Source organism: Phyllobates terribilis, unplaced genomic scaffold (assembly GCF_046119375.1).
Source record: "Phyllobates terribilis strain yellow unplaced genomic scaffold, ASM4611937v1 Scaffold_2__4_contigs__length_985480577, whole genome shotgun sequence".
NCBI lineage: Eukaryota > Metazoa > Chordata > Amphibia > Anura > Dendrobatidae > Phyllobates > Phyllobates terribilis.
The window spans coordinates 102055229-102073667 of record NW_027362762.1 but is presented as its reverse complement, the minus strand read 5'-3'; the positions used below and the strand labels follow the sequence as shown (position 1 = coordinate 102073667).

At 42.7% G+C, this 18439-nt stretch overlaps 1 protein-coding gene across 4 annotated transcripts in view; it reads right to left on the bottom strand.

The window, feature by feature from the left end:
* The window catches only part of SPATA13 (spermatogenesis associated 13), a 98220-nt gene that overhangs the window by 30822 nt on the left and 48959 nt on the right, over nucleotides 1-18439 (bottom strand). For all 4 annotated transcript variants that reach the window (XM_073662444.1, XM_073662445.1, XM_073662446.1 and 1 more), the window contains 4 exons: nucleotides 3206-3342; nucleotides 2328-2507; nucleotides 2041-2226; nucleotides 485-664 (listed from right to left, as the gene is read on the bottom strand). In XM_073662444.1, the coding sequence (XP_073518545.1) occupies nucleotides 485-664; nucleotides 2041-2226; nucleotides 2328-2507; nucleotides 3206-3342 (683 nt within the window). The remainder of the gene's footprint in view (nucleotides 1-484; nucleotides 665-2040; nucleotides 2227-2327; nucleotides 2508-3205; nucleotides 3343-18439) is intronic.

Here is an 18439-nt window from a genome sequence, read left to right as displayed (position 1 = left end):
CCTTTCCATAGGATCGATATCAGGTGGCTAGGCCATTAGGCATAGTGGTAGCCCACTCAGATGACATGCCCCTGGCCACATGTATGGTGGACCATCTATTAACCAAACCTGTCAATTTCAGTAAAACTGGCCTAACATGTAAGGAGGTGTCCTGGTGCTAACCCTACACAAGCACAACGGCAAATGTGGGGGAAAGAAGGTTTGGGCATAATAGATTTCTACATATTCAATCCTTTTGTTTCTCCAGGAGAAGCTACCGCCAGCAGTGACTGGCAGTGGCTTATTCATCTCTTCCTATTGAGAGCACATGAAAGCTTCTCCAGGCCAAGCTTGCCTGTATATGGGATGATATCGAGAATAATATTGGGTCAATGACCACATTATATACCAAGACCAGAATACCACTTTAAAGCTGGGTAGATACTAGGAACTTGTTTGCCACCCCGGTACATTGTATTTTTGAACTAACACATACGCAACTTACATTTTCAAGGAAGCAGTCCCCGATTTCACTCAGATGAGGATCTTCTTTGTGGTATTGCTTCTCCAGGTTTTTATAAAATGTTTTCTGGAACCTATAGACTTCTTCAATATTTCCAAAGATGGTTTTGAGTTGTGCTTCAGTGAACATGCTTGTGTGCTTTCGACATTGCTTGATGTAGCCCTGAGATTCAAAAAAATCAGATTGGATTCAATATGGGATGCATTGGCATAGAGCCTGGTATATAAGCTCAATTTATTTTGTACTATAGGTTTTGGTCAGCTGAAAATAAATGTATTTTAATATAAATGAGAGAATCGATTTGCAGAACTCTGGTCCATTGGCCAAGTCAGTACTCTGTGACTGCTGGACATCATCGCTGGTGAGACATGACCGGGTATGACCTATGGAGCGTTGTTCTCAGAACGATGCTCCATAGGTTTCAGTAGAGAATAGCTGTACATCGTGGGAACCACAATGGATTACGTCGGAGCTGCGAGGATTATTTTTTAAAAATAAATGGGTGAACCAGGGAATGTGTCAGGGAATCTTTCGTCAAATAAACTTTTTTTTCCTGTGCGTGTCTTTTTATTTTTAAATACGGGGTTAATAATTGGGGTGTCTGATAGACATCTCTCCATTACTAACCCCTGGGCTTGATGCCAGCCAAGGCTAAGCGACAGTATTGGCGCATCTAAAGGATGCGCCATTTCTGGGGCGGCTGAGGGCTGGTCTTATTAGGCTGGGAAGGGGCCAACCTTTTAGCCCATTAATATCAGCCCCCAGCTGTCTGTGTAGCCTTAGCTGGTTGTTAAAAGTAAGGGGGCGCCCACATTTTTTTTTTTTTTTCTTTAGGGCCATCTCCATTTTTAATAACCAGCAAAGACAAAACAGACAGCTGGGGGCTGATATTAATAGGCTGGGAAGGTCCATGGATATTGGGCCCTTCCCGGCATAATAAGACCAGCTCAGCCTTTCAACAAACCTTATTCGGCACAAAACCCGAACAGTAAAATGGACTTCCGGAAAAAAGTAAGTCCGTGTGTGGAGTTTGGCACCGTGTCCGCTCATCCCTAGTTATTAACATACTTTAATTATTAAAAGGTGTCAAGATCTAAAGACATAAGCACAATCTTGATACTTCCACACAAGATTAAGTTTTGTATTGGCATCTAACCAATGATGTATATGAAAGTGGTTGGCCAACTAGATCATTTACATAGCTAAACAAACCCCAGACAAACAGTCAGAGCCGATGAATAGACCCTGAGACATCATTGATATTTTCAGAATCGAGTGTTTTTAATTGAAATACAGAATATTAGTAAGAGAAGTAAAGTGCGGCGATGAAAAGCCTCACCCCAGAACCCTTTCTGTGTGAGGCAATTCTAAAATTCCTGTATTGCTTGTGTGTTACTTTGCATGAGCCTTGTAAAAACAATAAATTATTTCCTCCTCCACTACAAATGCAGAAAAAATGGAAACAAGCACATAAAACTAAGTGACTAAGTAACTATGATGTATGTTTAGTGGTGGGGAGAGAGAAGCCTGCAGTTTACCTCGCAGATGTCCTTCAAATGTTTAATGTAGACCCGTTCTGTGTTCATTATCTCTTGAATTACATTTGTTCGCATTTGCTCCTTGTTTTCAGTGCTCTTGTGACGATATTTAGCAATATCGGGGTCCTGATCTTCATCGTGAAGGCTACCGGAGTTTTCAGAGACATCTTCTTGATTGACTCGTAACTAGAGATATAAAACAATTTTTATTACTGAACTCAAGGTTCATGGTTTTGAGGTCGACATCTTGGACACGATCTTATTTATGTGGCCAGTTGATTCCTTACCCTGACAAAACTTGCTGGAAACCAGGCTTCGGCATCTCCAATTCGCCCCCACCACCAGTCCTTATTTGAAGCTTCAAGAACTCGTATGACGTCTCCAGCTTTGAAGGCCAACTCCTGATCATCCATGGTAACATGATCCCATAATGCTTCTGCATAAACTGTGCTACCATCACTTATCAACTAAAACAAAATACATCAAGAATAAATGACTAAAGTCCCGATTAAAGCAGTGAGCAGTAGTCTAACACAAAAAAATTGTTCTTCCTCAAGACACCCTGAGATGTGTGGTGCAAGTTTACACATACACATCAGACTAACGTCGGCCAAACCCACCAATAGCGGATGTTTCAGACGACAGATGTCTGACAACGGCTTTCTTTTACAGAACACAGGTGTGCCCAGCAGATTGAGAGCTCTTGTGTGTGGGAGGGTGTGGGTGAGATGGCTACTGGCCAAATCATCATCTGAACCATCGTTCGGCCCACAGTTAACCAAACTGTATGGTGGGGGGGTTTACTCATTACTTTATTTTTCAAACTGGTCAATTGCCACCACTTCCGGAAATCACAAGCCAAATGAACCTATACAGTTATTTTCCCAACCACATTCTCTGAAAAATACAATCTAACCGAGGATGATGGACCACGCGTCTTAATAGGTGCAAAATAAGTATGTATAAAGAAAATCAATATGGCTGCAGATTATACAATATTTGAGGAAACCATATTATAAAACCCATATAAGCAAATCCCATTTAAAATACTCCCTCCTTTACTAGTTTTATAAATGGCACATGGTAGAAGTTTTGGATTGGTGTCCAAGAATAACATACAAAGAACATCCCATTTCAATCTTCTATCACAATACACTATACCTACCTCATTGATGGCCAACTGCTCCCCTCCTGGCTGTAGATATCTTGGACTGGCCTGGTAGCGATCATCAAAGCTGTACTCCTCCTCGCTGCCATTGTCATCGACCAAAGTTGTAGACTCTGCTCCTCCATCGGTAGAGACTACAGAGGAGCCAAACAATAAATAAGTGACTATTATGGAAAAGATTTCCAATCTGGCTTCAAGTTCTATTCATTTGGCATATGTGAGGCTGATGAAAATTTCCTAAAAGTCAGCACAGTTATGAAGAGAGGCAAGACGTGATCACAGTGACTTTCTAGTCAAGCACCTTCACTCTAGTGATCATGTGTAAACAGCAGCAACTCCACTATGAAGTGCCGGACACACACATACAGATATGAAATCTCTCCAGATTAATCCTCTATGGCAGGGGTCTCAAACATGCGGCCCTTGAGGCTGCTTAATGCGGCCCAAGTAATTATTGCGGCCTGGCCCTGAGGGCCGCCGAAGTCAGTGATTCTTTTCAGTTGAATATTCTACAAGTTAGGGACCAGCGTGGGTCATTACTACAAGATGAGGACCAAGATGGTCACATTACTACAAGATGGGGACCAAGATGGGCACATTACTACAAGATGGGGACCAAGATGGGCACATTACTACAAGATGGGGACATTACTACAAGATGGGGACCAAGAAACTACTACAAGGTGGGGACATTACTATAAGAAGTTGGTCAGAATTTTTATATGGTGCTAATTGTAAGAGAAAAAAAAAAATCACTGTATGTGGTCAATTAGGTGACACAAAAAGGATTGCCGATCCTTTGCTCTCCTTGAGATAAGTTGTTGCCACAGATGTCTGACAACAGCTTTCTCATAGAAAACACAGGAGCGCTCGATGGTTGTCGGCCAAGCGCTCGGCTGACAACCATCTAAATTGTGTATGGCCAAATTTAGCCATGTAAAGCCTTTCAAAAGTTACTTTATATATAGCCAAGTCCTGTGTTCTGCATATCTGTATTAAGTAACTTCTCTAAAAAAGGTTCTCCATGATAAAAGTACATAGGATTAGGACCAACCATTAGGACCGAAAAAGAAACTACTCCCTCCTACTAGTACACTGGATATTTCTTGAAGGGCGTTCAAAACATAGAAGTTACACCAGGGCCCAATGCAAAAGGGGCCTCCAGGGCTTAGCATCCTTAACTACACATCCTTGCCAGACAAGGTTTTAATTGCGAGCTATGCCTCGTTCACTTCCCCATTAAGAGGAGGCTGGTTTGGCACATGGGAGAGGTAGGATGTTAGTGATAGGGACCATCCATATTTAGGTACACCTTCACGTGGTTGGATGGCTTTTGCGCTCTTTGATCAAAAAATGCTAACCAAGTACCTTACGCTATTAGCATTTACAGCAACAGTGGAGTTTACGTATTCATGTATGTATAAGGGGTCGCAAATGTCACATACGAAAAAAAAAGTATTATAGTTGATATTGGATAGGTTGGGTCTCCGGTTAGAGATTTGAAATTCGAGCCGAAAGTTTGTGTTAATCCTCTGACAAGTCAAAGCATAGAAGATCACAGCATACAAGAAGAGTTGTCTAAATTATCATTATAATTTTTGTCCAAAAACATTATTTTTAAGGAAGGGGGTTATAGGTTTGGGGCAATGACTGTATAGACTGCAAGCAATTTAACAAAATAGACTCCCGCATGGAGTTGACCATTCATGGCTAATCTTTTTTGGACAATATATATATAGGATGGCTATATCATATATCAAGTTTACATTTTGTCCAATCTGATTTTTTTTAATTTTCATAGAGGAAAGAAAATCCTAAACTGGAGATTCAATTACCACTATTTAGTATTCTAAATCACATTAATGCACACTCGCTCAGCAAAACATGCATCTTAATGATCATGGAGGAGGGAGGGGGTGGCCTAAATAAATATCAAACCTACAAAGCCTGGTTTACAATTGACCCTGGGTTCAAGAAGCCCTTCCATACACATTAATCAGAAAAGAGAAGCTCCTCGAGGTCCATTTAGACAAACTGATAATTGGCGAGCGAGTGTTCATAGGAAGCTCATTCCCGATTATCGGCAGTTGTGAATATGCTGGTGATCACCCAACAATGGAGCAAAAAACCCTTTCTTTGTGGGTGATTAGATCTTTTATGTTGACATGAAAATCAGCATTAACGGCAGTTGATAACATGATGCTGTATAGGGGCAGAATGATGGTAAGAAAGGCATTTCTGATCCTATCAGTCTGAGTAAACAGGCCAGTAAAGGAGCACCAATTGACTTGTATATAGTCAATTGTGTTCAAGGACAGGCCGAAATCCACCGTCTAAGAGGGTCATTAGTATAAAGTTCTCTGGGGATCTAATTTTGGTGTTGCAGCCACAACTCAGACACTAAAACATGAACATATTTAAGATTACTTAAGTGGACAGGGGTCTTAAGGAAATCTGTCAGCAGCTTTTAGCTCCGCCATCTCAATAGCAGCATGATGTAGGGGCAGAAACTCTGATTCCAGTGATGTATCACTTACTTTATTGGTTGTGGCAATTTTGATCAAATTGATTTTCTCTGCTGCAGATCTAGCAGTTCTCGGAATGCTGAGCTCTGTATAACCCCGCCCACAACACTGATTGGCAGCTTTGTGTACACTGTGCATAGGCAGAAAGCTGACAATCAGTGGTGGGGTTGTGATTACTGCTGCCATGTAATCTAATCCTCTAGTGATAACAACTTGCTGATAAAGAAGTGATTTTATTAAAGCTACAGCAAGTAGCCCAGTAAGTGATACATAGCTGGAATCAGGGTCTATGCTACTGTTAGATTAGGTGGCAAAAACCTAGTGACATATTCCCTTTAAGCAAAGTTTGAGAGCAAAGTTGGATGATGATGATGATGAATGATGATTGATGACCAGTCTACTACTTATGTGTATGAGGGCCCCTAGACAGATGATCTTTTTGTTTTGAGGGGAAGGTAAGCCACTGCCAGAGAGGTCATACAGAATGGATCGTTCAGCCGAAAGCCTTCTCCCCAACTCTTCCATACACAGGAACACTCGGCCGAACCCTCCTATGTTCTCTGTGAAAGGGTAGATGACAGAATCCTCTGGCGGTGGCTTTTCTCCTGGAACACACAAAGATCAACAGTGGGGAACACTAAAGGATCGACTGTTAGAGAGGAGTCAGGAGACCCCCATACACATTGGATTGTCAGACGTTAGTCTAACATTTGTACGAGCCTTTATTCCCCTTTCTCCATTAAAAACACATGCACACTCTGCTAAACTGTGCACGCATGTGTAGAGAGAAAAGATGTCAACAGAACATGTGTGTGAAGCCTAGCAGTGCTTGGTATCACAAATCCTAGAAGGGTGTATTGAAGGATTCCTCCACAAGAGGCCCCCATAACCATTCACACATCTCCACCTTCCACCTCAGACCACCAGAGGGAGCCCGTTAGGTATAGATAAAAGGGAAGGTGGAGCCAGGCAGCAGTTAGTCTAGACTGGAGTTGACAGAAAGCAGTTCCTCTGGAGAGTTCAGCAAGTACAAACCTGAATGCAGAGTCGAGCTCAGTCAGTCTGTTGAAAGAGTTCCTGCAGTGCAAAAGCCTGAGAGAGGTTAGTCTGCAGTGGAGCACGTTCTAGACTCAGTCGTAGCTCAGAGAAGTGAGCTTTAGGTGTGCCGGCGCCATAAGATCGGTGAAGCGCGGCAAGCTGCCGTTAGTTTGAGTAGCCTATTGAGGGCCCGAGTAGGCCGAAGGCGAGTAGAGAGAGTTAGTTCATAGGGGGGCAGAGGAGCTTAACTAGCTCACCCCGAAGAAGCAGTTACCGGACACCGGGTCCGAAGCTTACCGGGATCTCTATGACCCAGTAAGATAAAACCGGAATCCCTGGAGAACTACAAGTCCCAGGATCGCTAAAGCGCTGATACTTACCAGAGCCAGGAGACACATAGGCCCCGTAAGTCGGGAGCGTGCACTCCAAGAAAAGGCCCTACCACAAGGTCAGCCAGCGCAGGACAGAGACAAAGTTAGGCCTAGCTCCAGGCAGGTCAGAAACTTACTACGCAGAGGCAAGAAACAGGGGGCCCTAAACCCGCTCATTGGGGAGGATCCGGACATACACCCTTCACCCTACAGTGCTCCAGGGAGTGCCTGAATTTCCATCAGTAAAGGGTACTGAAGTGACTATCGTGTCTGTCCCTGTTCTTGCTCTGACACGGCGGGGTCTCTTCGTCCTGCTTTCCCCGTTCATACACTGCCCTGAGGCCTAGCTTCACCTGTGGGGAGCCATATCATCCAGCTGCCTTATCACCAGCCTCAGTGGACTGCGCAGCGCTGGTGATCATCACCAGAAGCCACAGGTGGCGTCACGAACTCTTTTATAAACTTAACAAATCACCGACCCTTTTAAAGGAGCGGCCCAGGGTACGGGCCCGGGAGCCGACCACCGCGACATCCCTAAAGGCCAGGCTAAAGGCCCGGGTACCGAGTCATCCCCATCCCCCTGGGCTAGTCATGTGTTTAGCCAACAGATATCTAAAATGTATGTCCAGATGTTACTTCTGTCCTCACACATCTATGAACTAATCTCCAGTTCAGACCGAAAAGAAAAAAAGAGTCTTCCGGAGTTTAAACAATTCTATCTACATCACAAGATATAAAACAATTGCTGTCCATGGAATATGGCGATTTAGAAGATGTGACTGTACTTTAGTCATGTCAGCGTTCATACATTAGTGCATGATGCAAATATCTACAGCATCTGCTTGACAGGAGCCTTTCATTACTACCATAAGATACCGGAGGACGCCTTTTTCCCTGTGTCGGTGAGGAAACAAGAATATGATGATCAAAGCCTGCACTAGGCTAATATGTACCCATGAAGTCATAAAGCCCACAAAATGATAAACATACTTAAATTAATAAAAGAACCACACTACTATTATATATGGAGTAAAACTTATTTATTGGTCGGGTACCTTTGTCAAGTTTAATAAAATAATCAATATAGTAAATCCATGAATAATCAAATACATTAAATATTAAAACTGCTCCAGACATAAATAAATAATTTAATAAATAACTCATTAATAATTATCTCCATACGGATCCACCCAAGTATCTGGGTGACCCATCCTCTGACAAAGCACCCAAACCTCGGCATATATATACCAAAAGCAAAATAACCGGGGCGGGAGGGCGGGGCTTCTTCAGCTCTTGAGGTAAAACTGACCCCTCCTGACAGGAGCCGTCACCTTATATAGGCATATGCCCCCACTCTCCCCCCCCCTTACAGAACCAATCAGCTGTTCTCCATTTCCCGCTCAAAAACCAGTTAAGGCCAGATTTGTACCACTTCTGAAAGTTCCCAGTAATATTGTCAGTTACCTCATAACCTGACTTGACCATGTAATACATTAGGGGCTTATTCCCTCATGATGTCCCCATTTAAGGCAATGTGGCCATCTCATGAAGTCATAAAGCCCACAAAATGATAAACATACTTAAATTAATAAAAGAACCACACTACTATTATATATGGAGTAAAACTTATTTATTGGTCGGGTACCTTTGTCAAGTTTAATAAAATAATCAATATAGTAAATCCATGAATAATCAAATACATTAAATATTAAAACTGCTCCAGACATAAATAAATAATTTAATAAATAACTCATTAATAATTATCTCCATACGGATCCACCCAAGTATCTGGGTGACCCATCCACCAGGACTCTGCTTAAAAAGCAGAGCCCCCCCCCCACAAAGCCACCCGACCAATGCTCAATCATAGTCTGAAAGTCTAAATTCAAAATGTCATAACCGACATCAGAAAGATGAACGGAATCTCTACTATACATCCCCACTACATATCCCTCCAACTCTCTGTGCCTATAGCAAAAACCGTTGAGGCTTGGCAAAAATTTGGAAAGATCTCTATTCACTTTACGCTTGATCTTTTCAAGAAAAAATACCCCAGCCGATTTCCAACGAAGGCGGGATATTATCTCCGAAAAGGCAATCGTAGCAGCAGGAAAAAAAAATGGTAATCCAAAGAAGATCCTGTTTGACTTGCCAGAGCAGATCAGAAGACCGAAACTTGCCAATATCATTACCCAATAAATGTAAAATTAAAAAATCAGGTATAGGATAACGCAAAGATAAATCTAATAACACTTTCTTCAACGGTGACCAACGCATACCACGAATACCATGCCAGAAGATTTGAAATTCGGATGAACTGAACGATAAATTTTCAGAATAATTTCTTTTACTCGCCCTTCTCTGCGCCCAATAAACATAAGAGTGCCCAATAATCCATATACATCTGGGCCCTACAAAATAAAAAGAATCAACATGTAAATAACAAGTCAGGGCGAACATACAACTGGTATAGATTTGACTTCCACCTCCCTAATTGCTTAATCAAATTCTCATCTAGGCCAGCTTGGGCAGCCATAGTTGCTGCCCCTATCCTAAACGAATGACCTGTAATATGTAAATTCCACAGTTTCAGATCGCCCAAGCATTTCCTCAATATGAAAGAAAATTGGAATTTAGTTACTGGGCTACCATTTTTATGAATGAATAGAAGGGAAAAACCAAGGGGGCGAATTGACAGCCATCGTCTCATGTTAGACACCGGGCATAAGGGAGAATCGCTGATTGCCCTTACTATGATTTTAGTGCCCCTGCCCAACTGATCTGTCTTAGACCTCCTCAAGAAAAGGACCATACTGTGCTGTAGTACTGAAACGTCAGAAAACAGAAGCCCCGTAGGCCGAAGCCCATTATCTGACAATAACTCACCCGTCCTCATTGCTGAAAAAAATAAAGTAATAAAAATGGCCCTAAAAAGAGTTGCTTCAAAAAGGTTGAAACAAACCTCAGAAACCACTGAACACAATTTGGACAAAAGTTCAATCGTAACTGGTCGTCTGGTATCTGCAGAAAAAGAATTACGCTTAAAACCCTTTAAAAATTGCTTTACTACAAATAATGACGACAAGGGAGCTGACCCATATAACTTTAAGAAAAATGATATCCCTGCTATACTTTTTGCCAAAGCTGAGTGAGACAACCCTTCATTCACTAACATGTCTAAAAATGACAAGGCCGAAGTAGCAAAACATGCATGAGGATCAAAGCCATTAACTTGACAAAATCCCCGCCATCGCTCCCACGCGCATGTATAACCAGCCCATGTGCGCGGAGCTAAGGAATGAATAATGTATTTCGGAACATGAATTAAACCAGATCCCACAGGGACGTGGGAAGCCTCGTTCTGTCCGCTTCTGCCTCTGGATACCGCGCAAGGAATTCTTCCACCCGCTGCTGAGACAGAAGATCCGCCATTACATTACTATATTCTGTAGAAACGCAGGCTTTAAGCCAAATGTTGCGCTGAAGTAATAATAACATCAAATGCCTCAAAATTTTAGAGATCAACCCGTTTCTAGAAGACATAGTGTTAAGTGAAAAACAAAGACCCGGAGATCTGGAGCGCAACAAAATTCTACAATTATCGAGACGAGAACTCCAAATGGAAAAAATAGCAAAAACTGCAAAGACTTCAAAAAATGATATAGTAAAATCCTTGCCGCAGAAAAAACCCGGCCAAAGCTCTGAAATCCATGCACCGCGGAAAAATCCCCCAAAACCGGAAAGACTAGCTGCACAAAACAATTGCAGTTTATCCGCTGATTGAAATTCTGACTGCCAGCAAGACACACCATTATGCTCGTCCAAAAACCGGGCCCACACCCATAAATCCTCCTTCAGATCAGGAGAAATAATAATCAAGGACGTCGGGGAGGTGTGGCCTTTGATAGCATCGTACAAACGCCTCAAAAAAATTCTCCCAACAGGTATTATGCGCAAAGCAAAATTTAATGCTCCTAATAAAGATTGAAAATCCCTCAAAGAAGCAGTGTCCCGTCGCAGAAAAAGGTAGACTAGTGATTTCAGCTTAATCACTTTATCCAATGGCAGCCTACATACCATTTCATTGGAATCTAACTCTATCCCTAAAAATTCCAGTTTCGTACAAGGAAAAACCGTCTTTTCTGCTGCAATGGGGACCCCAAAAATAGCCATAATGGACAAAAAACGTGTCAACAATTGAGAACAAATGTCAGAACCAGAGGGGCCTAAGAATAAAAAATCATCTAAATAATGTAACACATGTCCTTGTGGAAAAATAGATTGAAGACACCATTGCAAAAAGGAAGAAAACATTTCAAAATAAAAACAGGATAACGAAAAACCCATTGGGAGACATCGGTCAAAAAAATAAAATCCCTCAAAAACAAAACCCAATGAACAATAACCAGACGGATGAACAGGAAGCAGGCGAAAAGCCGCTTGAATATCCGTCTTAGCTAGCATGGCATTGCCGCCGACATTCCGTAATAAATCTACGGCCATGTCAAATGAAGCATAATGGACAGATGCTTTAGTCTTATCCACCTGGTCGTTCAATGAATCGCCGGAAGGGAAAGATAAATGATGTATAAGGCGATAGGAACCCCGCTCTTTTTTTGGAACAACCCCTAATGGGGAGATCCTAAAATTCAAAAAAGGGGGATCAATGAATGGACCAGAACACCTACCGAGCTGAATTTCCTTAACAATTTTCTCTCTCACTACCTCAGGAAAACGCCTGGCTGAAGGTAAATTCTCAATTACCTTGCAACCAGACCCTTCAAAACTAGGTACAAAAAAACCCTCTGTGAAACCTTTAAACAGTAGCATGGATTTCTCCCTGTCGTGATATTTGTTTAGAAACTGTAGCATTTCTACCACCTTCACCGGTGTCTTTGCCATTAAGAAATGGCTCTTTTGCAATAGTCCTTTGAGGCGACTGAATAAATTTCTTGAAGCATTTATTCATTGGGTGAGCCCCCCCCCGCAAATGGAACACTCATGCTTATAACGACAATTGTGCAGCCATCTGCAGGAGGACTCATTAAATGCGAAACATAACCCTTTCCGAATCTGTTGAGAAACCGGGTTTTTAAGAATATTAGGTTGCCTCTGTGGGACCATCATTTGTAGCCATAGGCCTACGTCTTTAACCCCCCATTTTAATGAAGGGTGAACAGACAATTTTTGCCTAAAGGCTTCATCATACAGCAGCCAAGCAGTACCGCCAAAATGGCGGTAAGCCTCCAATACAATATCTATATGTTGAAGGAGTCCACAGCAAAGAGACGCGGATTTCTCCCCCAACACGGCCGCATAAATTAAGAAGGCCTGTAGCCACGAATGAAAAGATTTAAAAATTTTCTTTTTTTCCTCATCCGATTTATCGGTCCGAAAAGCATCTTTACCGGGAAGCAGGGAAAAAACATCCAAATACTCCCCAGCCCAGATCCTTTCTTTCACCGACGCGGACAAGTGAAAACCCAAAGGGGAAACCTCGCAGGACAATGCTTCCTTGAAGCAAGCTGCAGGTACATGAGGCCTCTGAGAAACCTTAAGGGAGGACCCCATATCAAACTTAGAAAATCCCCTGAGGGCATCCTGCACAGCAATATTAATTATCTCTTTAAGAGAGGCTTAGCTAGAAATTACATTATCAATTAAACTGTCATTATGCATTAGTATCTCACCATCCGAAGATCGTGCCGGAGATGTCTGCATCTGTCCTTGCGTTACTGATGTCTTCTCTATTCTCCCACCAGACCCCTGAGCGGTCTCAGTGAAAGGGGCCATCCCGGTACTAGCCACAACCGCTGGGCTCCAGGCCTGGGACACAGCTGCAGCCGCCTGACAGCTCTTTTGCTGCGGCTGCAAGCTGGCGCCCCGGCTCCACGGAGCGGTCGTGACCACTACCGCTGCACCGCTGTCTTCATCCGTCCCGCGCTCCGGGGACCCGGATGCCGGCTGGCTCACGGAACCACGCCCCCTCGTAGGACCACACGAGAGCCTGCTGACAGGCTCCCCGCTTAGCGATGCCGCCGGCCTCTTCCTGCCTTGGCTCCGCCTGCCTCCTGATGGCGGCGGTGATGGGGACCAGCGTCGCAGCTTCCTGGGTCTCGCACTGCGACGGGGAACCGGCGCTCTGTCCTGTATCTCGCCATCTTCGGGCTCCTCAATCGCCCCCTCAACTGCCTCTTCCTGTGCCGCTGAATCTTCCTCCAGGCACCGCAGAAGCCAGTCCCGACCTCCCCCAGCGCTCGCCTTCTCCAACAGCCGGCTCAGGAGCTCCTCCATCCCGTCTTCAGGCTTCTTCAGCTCTTGAGGTAAAACTGACCCCTCCTGACAGGAGCCGTCACCTTATATAGGCATATGCCCCCACTCTCCCCCCCTTACAGAACCAATCAGCTGTTCTCCATTTCCCGCTCAAAAACCAGTTAAGGCCAGATTTGTACCACTTCTGAAAGTTCCCAGTAATATTGTCAGTTACCTCAGAACCTGACTTGACCATGTAATACATTAGGGGCTTATTCCCTCATGATGTCCCCATTTAAGGCAATGTGGCCATCTCATTATGTCAGAGAAATCTGTTGATCTGTGCACACAGAAGGAGAGACAAGAGCGCACAAAGAAAAGGTCTGTTACAATAACTATTAAATAGGGAGAAATGGGTCATTTTTTACTGATCCTTCATTGCTACATGTCTAGCTTGACTTTCTCAGGAACCTCATTAAATAGCAAAATAATTGGAGGTCATTAAAGACATAATATGTATAATATTCTCTTTTCCTGTACGGTGCAATCCTGCGTTATTCTGTACTGTACTTCTCCTCTCCTATGATGGTGCTACAGGAAAAAAAAACGCTTCCTGTAATTCCCTAAAAAAAAATCACAATTGAACGCTGAAGGTACAGGAGAAGACACTGATTGGGTTATTACCATGAGTTCTTTCTAACCAAAAGATTGTACAGCCTCTTTAATACCTACTTACAGAACTCCCCGTAATATAAATGTATTATTGCATACACATTTCTATCTACTGTCAACTTTATAGTGGCCGTGGCCAGGTACTGAAAATCTGCCCTCTACTGATTCAAGTAGGCCCAAGGATGTGAAACTCAAACACACAGAGGTCCAAAATGAAAAACCTGGACAAAGTGGCGGGCCAACCAGTATACAGTATAATGGGCCCCACATAGACCTCCTTACAGAATAACGGGCCCCACATAGCCCTCCATACAGAATAACAGGCCCCACATAGCCCTCCATACAGAATAACGGGCCCCACGTAGTCCTCTATACAGTATAATGGGCCTCACATAGTCCTCTATACAGAATAATGGGCCCCACATAGTCCTCCATACAGAATAATGGGCCCCACATAGTCCTCTATACAGTATAATGGGCCTCACATAGTCCCCTATACAGAATAATGGGCCCCACATAGTCCTCCATACAGAATAATGGGCCCCACATAGTCCTCCATACAGAATAATGGGCCCCACATAGTCCTCCATACAGAATAATGGGCCCCACATAGTCATCCATACAGTATAATGGGCCCCACATAGTCCTCCATACAGAATAATGGGCCCCACATAGTCCTCCATACAGAATAATGGGCCCCACATAGTCATCCATACAGTATAATGGGCCCCACATAGTCCTCCATACAGTATAATGGGCCTCACATAGTCCTCTATACAGAATAATGGGCCCCACATAGTCCTCTATATAGATTAATGGGCCCCACATAGTCCTCTATACAGAATAATGGGTACCACATGGGAGTGGCAGTTTTAGCGTCGTGGGCCAAATATAATCACCCTGAAATGAAACAGAAAGGGGAAGATACAGATTAGATATTAGAAGAAATTTTTTGACAATGAGGGTGATCAATGAGTGGAACAGGCAGCCACGAGAGGTGATGAGTTCTCCTTCAATGGAAGTCTTCATACAGAGGATGGGCAGACATCTGTCCGAGATGGTTTAGTGAATCCTGCATTGAGCAGGAGGTTGGACATTATGACCCTGGAGGTCCCTTCCAACTCTAACATACTATTCTTCAGATTCGTCCCTGGGGTTGTTCGCTTTCACCCATCCTTCCCAGACATTATCAATCACAGCAGCAGCATATATAGCAGTTGAGCTGTGATTTGCAACATCTGAAAGGAATGGGTAAAAAAGCACACCCCCAACGCAGACTCCGAAGAAATTCCCAGTTGAACTGCAAACAGAGATTTCACATGGTGTGCTACAGAAGAAACAAATGTGAATATCTCAGCAATGGAGTGACTTAGTACAAAGCTGAAAAGAGCGGCAGAATCAGTGGAGCTCAGGGATTTTTAAAGGTATTTAGCTCAATATTTTTGAGCAAGTGACAGGTCTTCTTTAATGTTAACATAAATTTAGAAACTGGAGCCAATGAAGAAATATAACTGCTTGCAATGTATGTACAATGTATGGACATCCACTAGTTGGCATTGACATCTACCCCACCAAGGAAGGAGGAGTGTAAGCCTTGATAGCCCTGATTACTATGAGAAGTGCCTTAGAGGGTGTGATATTTTGACAAACAAGGCCAAATCTACTATTATATCAGTGATTGCACGATAAAATCATACCGACTGGGCCCATAAAACCGCAAGATTCAGGAATCCAGACTTTGTGCAACACACAGTAATTAAAATTGGAAATGGCAGTAAAATAATCTGTTACCGGACAGTCGATTACAGAAAGCTAGAGGATTTCAGGCAGCCAGGAGCCAGAAGATAACATGTCTTATCACCGGGAGGAAAGTAGTGCCTTATAGAGCACGACGATTGAGATGCTGTGGTACTACAATTCCCAGCATGCCCTGTCAACCATATCAGAGCAAGAGATATGTTGTAGAACCATGGTATCCTTAAAAACACATTGGTCTGGAGGAGCAATTTATTGCTGGAAGACGATGCGGATCTGGATTACAAATGGCTAAACAGACACAGTCACTATTGCAGCCAGGCTCTATTGAAGTGAATGGTGTCTAATTGTAATACCACACACAACCTGTAGGCAGGACACATGATTTTTTTGTCTCAGTCTAAAAAAAAACACTAGAAAGACTTCTTATTAATTTCTATTGTAAAACAACTTTGATGAACAAATATTTCAGTGTTTTGAGCGTTTTTCTTCCTCTTAAGGTTTTGAAAAATGCCTGGAGGAACAAAAAGTTCATGTCACTTCTTTGTCGCTCCTAATGTAATCCGCTCCAAACTAAGCACTGTTGAGTCAAAAGGATGAAAATGACACCTCTTGAAATAATAATAAAAAAAATATTCAAAACCACTATGTGTACACACAGTCTTTTTCCTGAGTTTTCAGAGCAGAAACTTTCCAGGAGTTTTCAGCTTTTGAGGAGGATTTGGAGAGTATGCCTTTATGCGACTTAGCCTATGTGGCGTGAGACCGCTGAATCTTTTTTTTTTGGCAGTTTGGACTTTTTCTATGGACCCCCCATGATTTCTTTGTACGCTCCTGTTGGAGGTGCACCTTGGAGATGTATGCACCCTTTTCTAAATCCAAACGTTGGAGTACAAGAACAAAATCAGAGAAGGAAGAAGGCATTGAACCTTGCTCATCAATTTTTTTCAAAGTATCCACCAATGTGTTAAAATGTCCCAGACAACCCAAAAGCCATTATCCGAGCAGTCAACATCATGATCATAAGACTCATAAGAGGGCGTTTAGCTTCACCTATATTGGGTTAGATGTAGCCGTCTTGTCCACCTCAACTTAACTAGGCGAAAAAGTGGCATGATGAAACTGTGACCACCAACTAACCGCTGATCAATGGTGTGTATCCAAAAAAGCCTTCCCTCCAGAAACTTATGAAGATTCCATTTTGACAGCGTCCTGATCCTCCTAAACTCAGGAGAATACAGCCCATTCATTCATTATGGGTCAATGACATGACTGAGGTGAGAGGTGACAATTCGATTAGCTCCGACCTAATGGACAGGCAGCAATAGATCTTTGGCCTGAAAAAGGACTATTCTCAGTAGTTTTGTAATAGTTCAAAAATTCTTATGTAACCTTCAAAACTGACCCTGACAAAGACTACTCCCTGCATGACTAAGTGCAATGTGCCACCTGCAACTGTAATATCAGCCATGAGAGGTGTGAAACCAAAGCCTCGCACGTGCAGTCGTACAGCAGATGCTGTGAAAAACATTTGTTCCACTTCATTTCTACCAGCAGAAAAGATGCCACCGGGGATCATTTCCGGAGATATGAGACCCAGCCTGCGTGCACGGCGCACCGGACCCGGGATTATGAATTGCTTCCTAATTCTCTATGGAGCACATCTGTCAGGAAGCTCGTGGATCCTTGCATTCTCAATATTGCAATGCTTAAAATACTGTATTTTATTTATTTTATTAATTTCTTTTAATTTTAATCAGTAGTGGATTACGTATATATTTAACATTTTAAGGGGTTCTCTAGCAATATAAAAAATATATCTTTTGTCTCCAGAAACAGCACCACCCTTATCCATAGGTTGTGTCTGGTATTGCAGTATACACTTGGATTAGCGGCAAATTTGAACAGATGGTGCTGTTTATCTGGGAGAAAAAAATATATATTTTTTAATCAATGGCAGAAATGACCATTACTTAATATAATTGTATTAAAGAGGATCTGTCACTAGCCATATTATAAATATATAATATAATTGAAATATATTTACTTAGAAAATCGGTGACGTGTTCAAATACTTATTGTATATATGCCACTGTTCTCCTGAGTCTGGGGCTGTTTTTCTTTGGTTTCTGAGCCTCTCCATTCCAGAGATATGGCCTCCTCTTCCCAGTATATAAATCTAGTCTTGTTAGCCAAAGGGGCATGGTCATCAACTTCGCTGTGGGAGTAGTCTTGAGTCCACACCCACTTGGCCAACAAGAATAAATTTATATACAGGGAAGAAGAGGCCATATCTCGGGAATGGAGAGGCGCAGGAACAAAAGAAAAACAATGTCAGATTCGGGAGAAGAGCGGCGTTTAGACCAAGTAAAAAAAAATATATACATATTCAGGACACGTGACAGCTCCTCTTTAAGTGCAATAATTACATACAAAGTGGCTGACAATTTCACACGCTGAATACCCATCCCGTCAGCGATACTGACTGCAGTAGCCCATTGTATGATGAATTAGACATCCCCAAACACCTTGTATATCATCATTAATGGATAGCTATGGTGTCGATAGGAAAAAGTTTCTTAATTTTAGGGATTTCCTAATCAATTCTTTAATAATAA